The 14598-nt window shown below is 34.9% G+C and overlaps 1 protein-coding gene across 2 annotated transcripts in view; it reads right to left on the reverse strand.

Annotated features, from left to right (window-relative positions):
* ptc (protein patched) overlaps nt 1–14598 on the reverse strand; it is a 137371-nt gene that overhangs the window by 91002 nt on the left and 31771 nt on the right. For both annotated transcript variants that reach the window (XM_089096750.1, XM_089096749.1), the window contains exon 2: nt 7138–7496. In XM_089096750.1, coding sequence (XP_088952876.1) covers nt 7138–7272 — 135 coding nt within the window. In that variant the 5' untranslated portion in view covers nt 7273–7496. The remainder of the gene's footprint in view (nt 1–7137; nt 7497–14598) is intronic.

Genomic DNA, 14598 nt, shown 5'->3' on the forward strand with positions numbered 1-14598 from the left:
TATATATATATATGTATATATATATATATATATATATATATATAACTGTTGTTTTTTGGGGTTTAGGGGGAGGTACCTAGGTTAGGTTACGTATTTAGTATATGATATACTTTACCCCCCACCCCTAATGTGCAAATATATAGCCCAAATTTGTTTCTGAACTATTATATATTCATCCTATTTTATTTCATTAGCTTTAACCAAAATTGACTTCTTTCGTGTATAACGGTGGGTTAGATATAATACACAAGTACCATATATATATATATATATATATATATATATATATATATATATATATATATATATATATATATATATATATATATATATCTTCGGGAGTTCTGAAGACTCCCGAAGAAAGTATTTTGAGATGTTTTGCAAGAAAACCTTCGAGACCTCGCTAAGAAAATTCTCCAACTCATATAGCTTTATTGGGTAAAACAAACCAGCCCTACGAAACTATAACACATTTCTTCCGTCAGTCCACAAAAACCATGCAGTTTGATAGCGGGCTATCAATTTTTTCAGAAAGAATTCCCGAAGTTTGGAAACACTCCTAAAAGGAGAAAGAATTTGGTTTCTTTTGATATTTGTTTCTAAATTACATAACCAGGCGAGGTAGGGAGGTGGGGTTGCGGAAAATAAACTAGCCACTAAACATGTGATGGGTCATGAGAAATTTTCGAGTCCTTATGCGAAAAATCAGAATTTTCAAAAATATGTAGAATCTTAATGATACGAGCTAGAATCGAATTTCCTCTTTAATCTAGCTGTCTTGTTACCGGTTACATGGAAGAGGCAGTGAGCACCATTGATTTTAGTTTTTAGAATGTGAATAGCGTTGAAAGGTTAATTAAAAAAAAACAATCAGTACTATTAATACATGTATGATCTGGGAGGGGTCTCCCATCCCAGAACCCCAAAATCTGTACGATTTTCCTGTCATTTACTTTATTTTCCCATGTCACAATTCCTCTGTTTTTACATTCTTAAACTTTATTCTTGGGTATGTGTCTAGTAGCCCACTATACTTATGCAAAAAACCTAGAAACGTCAAACTCAAATTAATAAAATGTTGTACTTTCTAATAAATCTGCTTTGATTTTGGAGCTCAATTCTGAGCCTCTTCAACAGATGCCTATAAGCTTTTACAGCGTTATGCCAGGTTGCCAACCTTTTCTCCCATGAATGTGTCCCCTGGGCATCCAAAAATGTGTCATTTTCAGGTAAAATGTGTCCAGCTTGAGATCTCATAAACTAGGTGTTATTTTTTTACCGGTTGTACTATTGACCGAAAGATGCTTTGTAAACCTCTTTCAAAGCGGTCAGTTAACATCAAATAGAATGAAAACGAAAAGAATTCATATGAGACATTCATACAACATGACAAAAGTGTGAATGCACGAAACTCATATAACATGTAAATCACTTTGGAGAAAATCTCTTACCTACGACATCTCTGGCAAAACCTGGATATTCGAAAAAAAAAAAAATACCGAGAAAAAGCACGACTCTGGTGAAAAATAGTAGTTTTTAACCGAAATATATATCCAGTTGGGAAATATTTCTTTTTGTCATAAACATACAAAGTATGTCCCTTTTTACACAAAATTTCTAAAATGTGCCATCTTTTCGCCCTTTTATGTCATTGCACGTAGGAATGTGTCCTATTGACATAAAATGTGTCCAGTTGGCAACCCTGCCTTATGCTCAATTTGGTTGTTTACATTTATGGAAATTTAACCAGTCAAGGTGTTAAGGGAGATTAAACCGCCTTGCACAATTGGAACCGTTTGGGACAATGCCGAAAACGACTAGAAAATAACATTAATCAAGATTACTAATCCTACAAAACGAATTTGACTACCATTATCTCTCATTCTTTGATCGTTTATACTGCCGAGAAATATTTCGTTGTCGGTGATGTCTTGCTTTTCAGCTTAGCATTAGATTGCGAGGCGTCCTAGGGTATCAATCGGAGAGCTGGAATTGATTGCACCCCTCCCTCTTCCTACATAAATTATGGTCCCCTTTGCTGTTAATCATATAATGTCTGTAATATCCATTACAGAAAAATATAATAATTGTCGGTTGTTCGAGATACGAACAAGGAGTGAAGTTCGGTTAATCTTAATGAAGAATAACAAAACATGATGATAAAATAATACTTCAGAAACAAAATCATGGAAACCTAACCTAGCTCAACCTAACGTAGCCTAACCTACCCTCCCCCCCTAATCTGCAAATATATAGCCCAGATTATACAAGTCCAATGCATTCTGTCTTAGTTCAATGCATTATATCATACGTCACTTGTTTTTGTAGCTACAAAACCAGTTTTCTGAGATATAACCTAAGCGTAATTCTTGAATGTGTTTCCAATAGCCGAAAAGTACCAAAAATATTTATATAGTCGCAATTTTTACAATGACATCAAACTTACTGTTTTTTTTCACGGTTTATTTTTTTTCCTTACTTATCCAAAAATATTCCTACAAAAATGCATGTTTTCAAATTTATGGAAAACAATTTCGGTACCATTAGAACAGAAGTAAGCAATAACAATTCTAAAGACGAAAACTAGTCTGAAAAAAAATTATTCCACAAACTTTAGCTTAGGATTTACATTTCTTCATTCAAAAATCAATATGCATAATAGCACTGAACCATCCACTCATAATGCTAAAGTGGTTACTTGCTTTTTACAGAAAACAATGCATTTCCTCCCACATAAATCCAGTGTTTTTCATTAAAAAAAAGGGAAACTAATCAGGGTAAGGACATAATTTGTTTACGGGATAAACATGGAACCATAAAAGTGGTTGAAAACAGTAGGAATCGCCCAAAAAGTTCACCGATGTTCTTAGGCCTGAACAGCCACTCTAGCCAGTGGATGAAGGCGATAAAGAACCTGATTGTGTTGAAAGACCTCACCTAAATGATCCCAAATCCTCAGCCCAGCCGTTTGACTTTGGGAGCACAAATTTCTGAGACTTAATGAATAACACTTGTACAGCTATACCTGTAGGAAATTTCAAGAAAATCTGCAATGGTCAAGCAGTGGCCTCCAGCTCCGTTAGTATGGGATGATACCTTTTTATTTAATTGTGCACTGTATTTTGTAGCATGAATAATAAGAAAATATCTTTGTTTGGTTAAAAGAATTAATTTTAGTCCAAAAGGGATAAACCCGTTTAGCAAGGATTAGGTAAGGGCGAAGGAAGTTTTGTCTGTGGAGGGCCCGAATTCAACAAAAAACGCAAAACTGGGCAAGGCCTACCTAACATGAACTTATAGGAACATTTTGTTTAGATTTTGGGGGATCTGGGTCCTACAAACGTTCACGCTTAACGGGGGCCCGCATGAATTCATTTTGTTTTTATCACCACAATTTTATAGTGGTTCAACCCGTCAGTCGGTCTGAAAAATATTTTGCCCTGTTTCACTGTCGGCAGGTTCAAATACACTAAAGAATTTTCAACTATACAATGCATAGCCTAATTAAATTTCAGCAAATTACACCAGGTTCAATAGAAAAAAATGACATTCATCACAATATATCAGTTTGAATAAAAGAAGAAAAACACGTCAATTTTAAATTCCAATTTCAAAGCCTTTTGCATGCTTTGCTAATTAAGACATTAACCGAAAGGACGGATTGAGCAGATCCTCGGGCTAGGCCTAAATACGTTTAGCTACAACTTGAACACACCCATGTGCTTTGACTGGCGACTTGATGAAGATTTTCTATGAAATTCAATTGTGATTTGAAACAATTTTAGTATTTAAAATGCATAGCTTTCAAAACAGAACAAGGAAATCAGGAGTAAATTAAGAAGTTAGCACAAACAAGGGTAAAATTCTAAACGAGCTATTTTTCGCTATCTTGGAAAGTGGTTAGGTTAAAAAAATGAAACTTTCAGGGATGGATCTATAGACTGAAGTATGTCCCGAGAAGGTATTTTTAAGTACCTACCTCTACTTCTTCTCCCTCTAGAGGGCACTGACCTTTCATGTCCTTAAAAAAACTGTGCTATAAAAGTGAAACCTTGCAAAATAGATTTTCTGCTTAAACTAAGTACAACAAAAGTATTCTCAGCTTCACAACTTTGATCAATCCCAATTTATGAGGTTTCAAAGATCTGCAAATAGATCTCCTAAAAAGCACATTGATATGACTTAAAATCCTACTCAAATAACAGGGAATTACATTTTCAAAACTAAAACCGGAGAAAAGGGAACCGAAAACTGAAAATAAAGGTATAATCTCTAAGACTTAGAAATTATAAAAGGGTTAAAATAGTAGCCTGGCAATACCTTCCCAGAGTATGTTTTTGTTCCTGGATGCATCACTGAGTTTTATTTTCCTAGCCTAACGACTTTCCAAGATAGCTTCCAAGATCGCGAAAAGTAGCTTGTCTAGCATATTTTCCGTATATTTAATCAATAACAAATGCTGTATGTAAACAATGGGCAAATTGCATAGATTTTAGCATTTTCCCCAGGGACTGTGGGGGGTCTTGTCATCCCCAAAGGCATAGGTATTGGATCCTTCACCTATGCTGAACAAAATGATTATCTCAAAATGTTAATTAGATGTTATTGGTGAAAAAGGAGGCTAGTTGCCTTCTAATCTTACTGGTCACTTAAAATGGGCACTAGAACTTTTAGTGGTAGTTCTAAAATGCGGCAAACACGCGTCGAGAAAAACAAAGCTCAGATAGCCATTACCCGGTAATTGCCTATCTGACGCTGTATAAAAAGGGGTTTCTCACTCCGGGAACTATATTTAAACTTTAGTTTTTTGGGGTTTAGGAGGGAAAAGGTACCTAGGTTAGGTTAGGTTCCGTATTTAATATATGCATGCTTTACCCCCCCCCCCCAATGTGCAAATACATAGTCAAAATTAGTTCATAAACTATTATATTTTCATCCTATTTTGTTTTATTTCATTAACATTAACCAAACTTCACTTCTCGCATGTTTCCCGGATCTCAGAACAGCCCCCTTTTAATTTCCGTTCAAATGAGTCTTCTTCCGAATCTTCGGATCATTTGTTCGATACGATTACCCCTGAAAAAAAAATATGCATGTCTTATCTTTCTTCTCACAAAAAAGTATAAAAGTCGACATTTTCGTAGATGGGAGCTTGAAACAGTACTTATTTAGAATCCAATAAACACGCGAAGTGAAGTTTAGTTAATGCTAGTGAAACAAAACAAAATAGGATGAAAATATAACAGTTCAGAAACAAAACTTGGGCTATATATTTGCACATTACGGGGGAGGGGTAAAGCATAGCATATATTAAATACATAACTTAACCCAACTTGGGTACCTTTTATTCCCACTAAACCCCCAAAAAAGTAAAGTTTATATATAGTTTCCCGGAGTGAGAAACCCGTAGTTTATACAGTGTCTCACCGGGTAATGCTATCTGATCTTCAATACAATTCTCGCGTGTTTATCGGATCCTAAATAAGTACCCTTGAAACTTTTAAATAAGAGGTTCTCTAATATGCTGTATCTGATGGTGTGATTTTCATTCAGATCATTTGACTTTCTAGGGATCTGTTCCCCTTTTTACAAAAATTTGGGCAATTTTCTTGTTTTCATCAGCAGAACCCATAGAACAGATGGTTACCAAAAAGGAATAAAGTTACTTGTCTGTTATACCAACCACACTCAAGAAGTGAAGTTAATCATAATGAAATATACCAAAATATGATGAAAATATAGGCCTAATACTTTAGTAGCAAAATTCTGGAAATTACAACAGAGATTATGGACAGCAGGCCACCCAGAACGTATTAGCCTATACCTAACATAACCAGCTCCGGGGGCGGATCCAGGTTTTTTTAGGGGGGGGGCGCAAAATAGGTTGATCCGATAAACTTGCGTTAGGAGAAAGTTTAATTAACACAATCTTGCGTTAATTAAGTAAATTACACTACTTTAGACTACATTAGGGGGCGCGCGACCCCTGGATCCACCACTGACCAACTCTAAATATTAATATGTAATTAAAATATACATGTATGGTAGTTTATCTCACTGAGACTAAGCTTATTACCTCCAAATGCAGACATAGAAACCGGTTTTCCTCAGATCAAGAATTTGAGTGGTCGGGATAACAGACAAGTACCAGAATCAATAACAAGGAACATATAATTTAAGGTTCTATCTGGTCCCAATGGTCCCAAAGGGGGTGGGGTGCATTGTCAGAAAAGCGACCACGATATTTTAAAAATGCATAAAATAACGACTCTAATGGTGCTGCTTTCATTTTATCATCATGTCTCACCAAAATCAACTCCTTGTAAATTTTTTGTTGTTCATATTATTGACTTATGAATAAAGTAAACATACAACTCGATGCCTTTTTTATGCTCTTTCCAATATAATAATCATTTTTGTCGGACATGAATTTTACCTCTACCCCTATATATACTAATTCAGGGTATATATTTGTACATTAGGGGGGGGGGGGAGGGGGTAAATTTTATTTCTGATGTAAATGAGAGGTAATTTTAAACTTTACCCCCACCCCCCGAATGTGCAAATATATGTCCTGAATTGTTATAGCCTATATAGGGGTGGGGGTAAAATTTATGTGTGACAAAAATGATGGTAAAGTTCTACGAAATCATATTATTGAGTTAGGAATAAAGTGAATACACCATTTGATGCCTTTTTTGTATGCTGATTATGAATATAATAAGCATTTCTATCGGAAATGAATTTCAGCCCCCTCCCTATATAGGCCAATTCAGGGTTAGGTTAAGCCTATATAGAGGGGGGGGGGCTGAAATTAATTTCCGATAGAAATGCTTATTATATTCGTAATCAGCATAAAAAAAGGCATCGAACATTGTATTCACTTTATTCCTAACTCAATAATATGATTTCGTAGAACTTTACCAAAATGATTAGGCTATTATATTTGGAAAGAGCATAAAAAAGGCATCGAGTAGTATGTTTACTTTATTCATAGTCAATAATATGAATAACGATAAATTTACCCTTTTACTTTCCGAAATAGCAACAATCCCTTCATCAAGAGTTTTACCAAAAGTTAGGCTACCCTCTAGTTCAAAGTCAAGCTGTCAGAATTAAGCCTGTGAGTATGCTTACCTTTCTGATTTGAGTCAAGGCAATACGGGCATCAACCCATGAAGTTCTACTCAATAAATTCACATCTTCTACCTTCGGAGTCATCAACTCCTTTCTATCCTTACACTTTGTTGCGTCGATCATAGTAACTGCCATTCTATCATATCACATACCATGTTTTAAACAAAATATTCCAACAGTTTCTTCTTCTTCCTCACTCTCTGCCTTGATTAACACTGATTTATCTAGCATAGTGAAGTTGTAACGTCGGAGTCGGTTCCTATAACAACGGCTCCCCAAGACGCCGAGACCACACACACTAGACGCCGACGGCAAATGGAAGAAAAAGTCAAAACCACCTTGCATCTTTTCTGATAAACCTGAAAAATGTTCCTGGATTTTTAAGAAGAAATAAAAGCAAACAATCGCAAATCCCACTAAACATGAAGTGCACCATAACTTAACAATGATCAGAAGACCAAACTGGGAAAAGGCTTTTCAATTCTCGAGCAATTGGATTTAAGACACGCACGCACGAATTTATTTCGGGAGGAGTGGGAGTTTAAGGTAAAGCATAAAAATTGTATTTAAAACTTGGGAGACTATGACTTCCACAGATCCTGAGCCCGGAGACTCCCGCATCCTTCCTACTGCATACGTTTCAGAGTTACACTTGTATATAGGGTGAAAATTCGGTATTGGTATCGCGCATTGCACGTAATTCACAAGGTCTTTTTCTTAATTAATTTAAAAAAAAACTTCCGAAAAAGAAATTTTTTAAAGAAAAGTAAAGAGCCCTATTAAACTTAATACCAGCAAAAATAAACTCCTATAATAATTCCAAGTCAAAAAGACCAGAAATTACTATTAAAGAATAAATGAAAACAAAAACAAACAGAAATTAAAATAAACGATCATAGCATGCATAAAGTTAAGAGGTAAACATATAGTTGAATAAATAAATATTAAAACAAAAAAACAAAATCCAATATTCAAGTTAAACTTAAAACGAACAAAAACTACTACAAACAGGAGTTTGGCGACTGTTCCCTTCCCCCTCCCCTAACCGTAAAAGTCTAAAGCATATCGCGTCATTTACGTTTTATTGAAAACTATGTGAATCTTGAATAGTGCACTTTGGTTTTTCAAACCAAAGACGAACTATAAAAATAAATCATTATAATAACCAAGATATCTGGAAAGAACTAATGAACAAAGACTGAATATTTAATATATAATGATAATGTTTCCTTGAAACTCAGCATTTCAAGATTGTATGTCGCTGTAATTTTTCTTCAATGTTGTAAATATTAAAGAAAATATTTGTAACATAAGTCGTCTAGAGCGAAGCACAAATAACGCAATAAGCTTTAGACTTAAGTTTTGGATAGAGGGTAATTAAAAGAAGGCATGGGAGGGGAACTGTCACCCCTCCAATAAGTTTTTGACATATCCTTCAATATATCCTGAAAGTTTCAACTTAATACCCTCTGTCGTTCTTAAGATATCGCAGATTCTCTTTTTTGATAAAATGGATGCACATAGTGCCTTTTGATTTAGTTTAACATAACTCTCAACATTCTCCAAAGTTTCATTATAATGCCCTTAGTCTTTTCGGATACGCGCAAAATCGAACGTTTCCACTTTCCCTAGTCATAAATCCTGCATGTAAAAAATGGACAAATTTGCATAATTCACAATCCTTGCCCTGGCGCTGTGGGGGGATGGCATCCCTGGATGCATAGCTACTAGACCTTATGACTGGCTTGAACGAAATTACATTTTCGGCATTTTGATCAGTGTTGATCAGAAGAGCGCCTAAAAAGGGCAGAGAGGAGGGCTGGTTGCCCTCCAACCCTCTTCAACATTTCCTCAACACACCTTGAAGGTTTCAACTTAATGCCCTCAGTCGTTCTTTAGATAATGCTGATATTCCCTTTTGACAACCAGCAAGCACATAGTGTGTTTTGACTGTGTTTGGTATCCATCTCAACATTTCCTCAAAGTTTCACCTTAACACCCTAACAATTATTGAAGACCCAGGATCAAACATGCCCTATTTTCCCAATAATTAATTTAAAAAAAAAATTCCGAAAAATAAGCTTTTTAAATAAAATTAAAGGCCATATTAAAATTAAGATCATAATAAATAGAAACCTAAAATAACTAAAATTCAAAAAGACCGGAAATTACTATTAAAGAATAAATGAAACCCAAAACCAACAGAAATTAAATAAATAATCATAGCAAAAGAACATACAACAGGTACTTATATCATAGGCAGCGCAATTGCGCTGCCAAAGTTAAGAACGATGTTGGCACAATGTATTATTTTTATTTTTTCTTTTAGACCAGGGCACTTCATATCGAAGGAGTTGTCGTAGAAACTTCGAAAAGGGCTCATTCGATTGGAAATTAGAAGGGTTTGTGCCCTTTTTAATTGTCAAAAATGATTGGAGGACAACTTACATCCTTTGCACGGCCACCATTTCCCCAAACACACACAATCAATTTTTGAGATAGCAATTTTGTTACCAGACAAATACATTAAAGTGATTAGTGCTATGTACGAGAATAACACTGCTGCGGTTAAGGTAGGAAATGAGGTTAACAGCTGGTTTTGTATTAAATTAATTTAAAAAACTTTTTCCAAGAAATAAGTTTTTCAAAGAAAAGTAAAGAACTCCATTAAACCAAAAATGAGCAAACTTAAAGTCAAATAATATACCAAGCATGAAACTACCACAAATCGGTTTCAATTAAATAAATTAAGCTCAAAACAAGCATAAATTAATATTAATACCCCTGTTAAACTCGAAACGAGCAGAAATTAACATAAGTTGGCCGCAAAACCCCTATGCCTTCCCAAGGCCAGAACAAAATTTGCGTTTTACTGAAAATATACAAATGAATGTGCATTGTCAGTTTAATATACATATACTAATATTTAGTAATCAAAATATTAAAATTATTTGACTTATTAAAGTTATAAAAGTAAAAACTTTTATATTTTTTTCAGTAAAGTGCAAATTTTGTACTGGCCTTGGGAAGGCATAGGGGTTTTGCGCCCAACTTATGTTAGTTTCTGCTGGAAAAATAATACTTTAAATCTTTTCGTTTTTTAAGACTTTATAGTTTGGCCTGCTATTTGTATGCTGGAGCAAAATTTTCAGCAATTTTAAATAACATACACCTTTTTAAAAATCTAGACACAAATAGTACTGTTTAATTTAGTTTCATACCTCCTCTAGTTGACCTGAAATGGAAAACATGATACCATTCGCAAAAAAATCTGTTTACTTTCTTTGATAGCTTGAATACACTTACGCTATATTGATTTGGTTTATTTTTAAGAGCCGAATTGGGAGGGTGGTGGTGGGTGGGTGGTAGTTGAAGGGGGATTAGTTACTCTCCAATCACTTTTGACTAATAAAAAGGTTATCAGCTTCTTTTATTTTCAATCAAATAGGTTTTTTTCGAACATCCTATGACGATTCCTTTGTTAAAAAGCGCCCTAGTCTAAACAACAACAACAACAAAAAAATAATATATTATACCCACATCAATTTTAACTAAAAAAAGTCAAGCCTTCCAATCACTTTCGACTATTAAAAAGAGCATTATGCCTTTTGATTTCCAATCGAATGTGCCCTTTTGGAAACGATAACGCTTTCTATAAACACCTTATATAAATTACAACCCTTACCCTAAGGTCTCTTAGGGTGGTTGTCATCCTCTAACAGTAGTAATCAAGGTTATACTTTAGGGACTTTATGTTCCTTCCTGTATTATTTGGGGCCTTTACGTTCCCTGACACCTTTCCATGGCAGATTACCAGACTGATTATTGCTATTGTTGTCAATTGAATATGGAATTATACAAAACCTACCAGACACGTTTCCGGGCCAACCAGACATGTTTCTGGGCCAAGCAGACAAGTTTCTTTGTCAACTATAAGTTTCTGGGCCTTTACATTCCATGGCACCTTTCCAGAGCATGTACCTATGGACTTGGGGCCTTTACGTTCCTTCCTGCTAGAGCAAGGCTGGTTTGGTGGGTATAATCTGGTTTGGTGGGTATAGTCTGGTTTGGTGGGTATAGTCTGGTTTAGTTTTTCAAAGAGAGTGAGTATTTGACATTTTTGCAAAAAGGGATTCGCAAATTGGACACTATGAACGATATTAATTAATGTTTTGAATAATAGGAGTGTGAATGATTCTAATTAGTGATTGGATTGTATGACGGTGGAGAAAAAAAAGGATTAAAATGATTAACAGTTAAGGTAACCCTGAAGGGGTTGTTAACTCAGGGAATTTGTTATAAGTTTGAAACATCAGTATATGAAAATGGCTAACGACGATAGCATAACATTTTGAGTTGACCTAGCTTTACCTATCCAATGTGTCAATTTTTGGAGGGAAAATCAAAAATAATCAGAATCGAAAATAAATGGGATCTGCCTCAAGGGCAAGGCTCAGAGGCCCTTTCGTTCCCCCATTTCTGAGGGCAGGGGAGGGGGGGGAAGGGTAAATTTTGGAGGGAAAACCAAAAATGCTCAGAATCGAAAATAAAAGGGATCTTCCTCATGGGCAAGGCTCAGAGGCCATTCGTTCCACAATTTCTGAGGGCAGGGGAGGAGGAGGGGGAGGGTCAATTTTGGAGTGAAAAGAAAAAATTCTCAGAATCGAAAAAAAACAGGATCTGCCTCAAGGGGAAGGCTCAGAGGCCCTTCGTTCCTCCATTTCTGAGGGCTGGGGGGAGGGGGAGTCAATTTTGGAGGTTAAAACAAAAATACTCAGAATCGAAAATAAACGGGATCTGCCTCAAGGGGAAGGCTCAGAGGGCCCTCCTTCCTCAATTTCTGAGGGCAGGGGGGAGGGGGAGTCAATTTTGGAGGGAAAACCAAAAATACTCAGAATCGAAAATAAACGGGGTCGACCTCAAGGGGAAGGCTCGGAGACCCTTCGTTACCCCATTTCTGAGGGCAGGGGAGGGGGGAGGTCAATTTTTGATAGAAAAACAAAAATACTCAGAATCGAAAAATATAAGTGAACTGCCTTCAGGGGACGGCTCAGAGGCCCTTCGTTCCCCCATATCTGAGGGGCAGTGGAGGGGGAGTCAATTTTAGAGGGAAAACCAAAAATACTCAGAATCGAAAATAAACAGGATCTACCTCAAGGGGAAGGCCTGGGCTGATGTTTGCAAGTCGAAGAATTTGTCTTTGTTGGTTTGAATGTCTAAAGTGCCTGTCTTTCTCTGTTTACATGTCTGATTCTTTTTGTTTTGCACGTCCGGGTTGGTGTTTGCAAGTCCAAGTTGGGTTTTCATACCTACGGTTTTCTTTAGACTTTCGTGCGTGTTTGATTCCCGGGGTTTATTATTTGAGAAGTTAACTTTAGTATTTCGGGATTTGACGTGCCTGAAATCATGAATTAGAATAGTTAATTAGCTGTTTGGGCTTTCAGACCTAGTTTTTTAGATTTTCGTGGGTGTTAGGTTCCTGGGATTTATTATTTGAGAAGTTAACTTTAGTATTTCATAGTTTGACTGACCTGAAATCATGAATTAGAATATTTAATTGGCTGTTTGGGAATTTTCAGACCTAGTTTTTTAGATTTTCGTGTGTGTTTGACTCCTGGGTGGTTATTATTTGAGAAGTTAACTTTAGTATTTTGTGGTTTTACGTGCCTGAAATCATGAGTTAGAATAGTTAATTAGCTGTTTGGGTTTTCAGACCTAGTTTTTTAGATTTTCGTGGGCATTAGGTTCCTGGGATTTATTATTTTAGAAGTTAACTTTAGTATTTCATAGTTTGACTTGCCTGAAATCATGAATTAGTATATTTAATTGGCTGTTTGGGGATTTTCAGACCTTGGTTTTTTTTTTAGGTTTTTGTGTGTGTTTGACTCCTGGAGTTTATTATTTGAGAAGTTAACTTTAGTATTTTGTGGTTTTACGTGCCTGAAATCATAAACTAGAATAGTTAATTAGCTGTTTGGGTTTTCAGACCTAGTTTTTTAGATTTTCGTGGGTGTTTGTTTCCTAGTATTTATTATTTGAGAAGCTAACTTTAGTATTTCATGGTTTGACTTGGCTGAAATCATGAATTAGAATATTTAATTGGCTGTTTGGGGATTTTCAGACCTAGGTTTTTTTTAGGTTTTCGTGTATGTTTGACTCCTGGGATTTATTATTTGAGAAGTTAACTTTAGTATTTCGGGGTTTGACGTGCCTGAAATCATGAATTAGAATAGTTAACTAACTGTTTGGGTTTTCAGACCTACGTTTTTTAGATTTTCGTGGGCATATCTGATTAAATAATTTAGGTCGTATGATCAATTTAATTTATTTTTTAATGCACTAGTTTTTCAGTAAGGACATTCGATATCCTAAAAGTGTTTAATTCAAACTTTTACCTTGACCATCGATGTTGTTAGCAGAATTTCAAAAGGATCATTTATGAATGCTGGCGTATCTGATGAAATAATTTAGATCGTATGATCAATTTTATCTATTTTTTAATGCAGTGATTTCACCTCTTGGATATACAGTACAGATACTTCATTCAAGAAATTATGAAAAAATCGCAAGTAAGTAACAAACTCTTTATTGTTTTCACCTCTTGGATATACAATGCGGATATTTCATTCAATAAATTATGACAAAATTTTAAGCAAGTAACAAACTCTTTCCTGAATTCACATCTTGGATACACAATGCAGAAACTTCATTTAAGAAACTATGAAAAAATTGTAAATAAGTAAGTAACAAATTCTTTCTTGAAGTCACCTCTTGGATACACAATGCAGAAATTTCATTAAAGAAATTATGAAAAACTTGTAAGTAAGTAGCAATTTCTTTCTTGAATTCACATGCTGGATAAACAAAAAGACATTTCGTTCAAGAAATTATGAAAATATTTGTAAGTAAGTAACAAACTCTTTCTTGAAGTTACCTCTTGGATACACAATTCAGACATTTCATTTAAGAAATTATGAAAAAATTGTAAGCAAGTAACAAACTCTTTCCTGAGGTCACATCTTGGATACACAATGCAGAAACTTCATTTAAGAAACTATAAAAAAATTGTAAGTAAGTAAGTAACAAATTCTTTCTTGAAGTAATTTCTTGGATACACAATACAGAAATTTTATTAAAGAAACTATGAAAAAATTGTATTTAAGTAGTAAATTCTTTCCTGAGTTCACCTGTTGGATATACAGATAGACATTTCGCACAAGAAATTTTGAAAAAATTCTAAGTAAATAACAAACTCTTTATTGATTTCACGAGTTAGATACACATTGTAGAAATTTAATTCAAGAAAATATGAAAAAATTATCAGTAAGTAACAATTTCTTTCTTGAAGTCAACTCTTGGATACACAATATGGAAATTTCATTCAATAAATTATGAAAAAAATTTAAGTCAAGTAACAATAAATTCTCTTCTTGAAGTCACCTCTTGGATACACAATACAGA

This window comes from Artemia sp. Qi Xiang Cuo, chromosome 11 (assembly GCF_049724085.1).
Source record: "Artemia sp. Qi Xiang Cuo chromosome 11, ASM4972408v1, whole genome shotgun sequence".
Taxonomy (NCBI): domain Eukaryota; kingdom Metazoa; phylum Arthropoda; class Branchiopoda; order Anostraca; family Artemiidae; genus Artemia; species Artemia sp. Qi Xiang Cuo.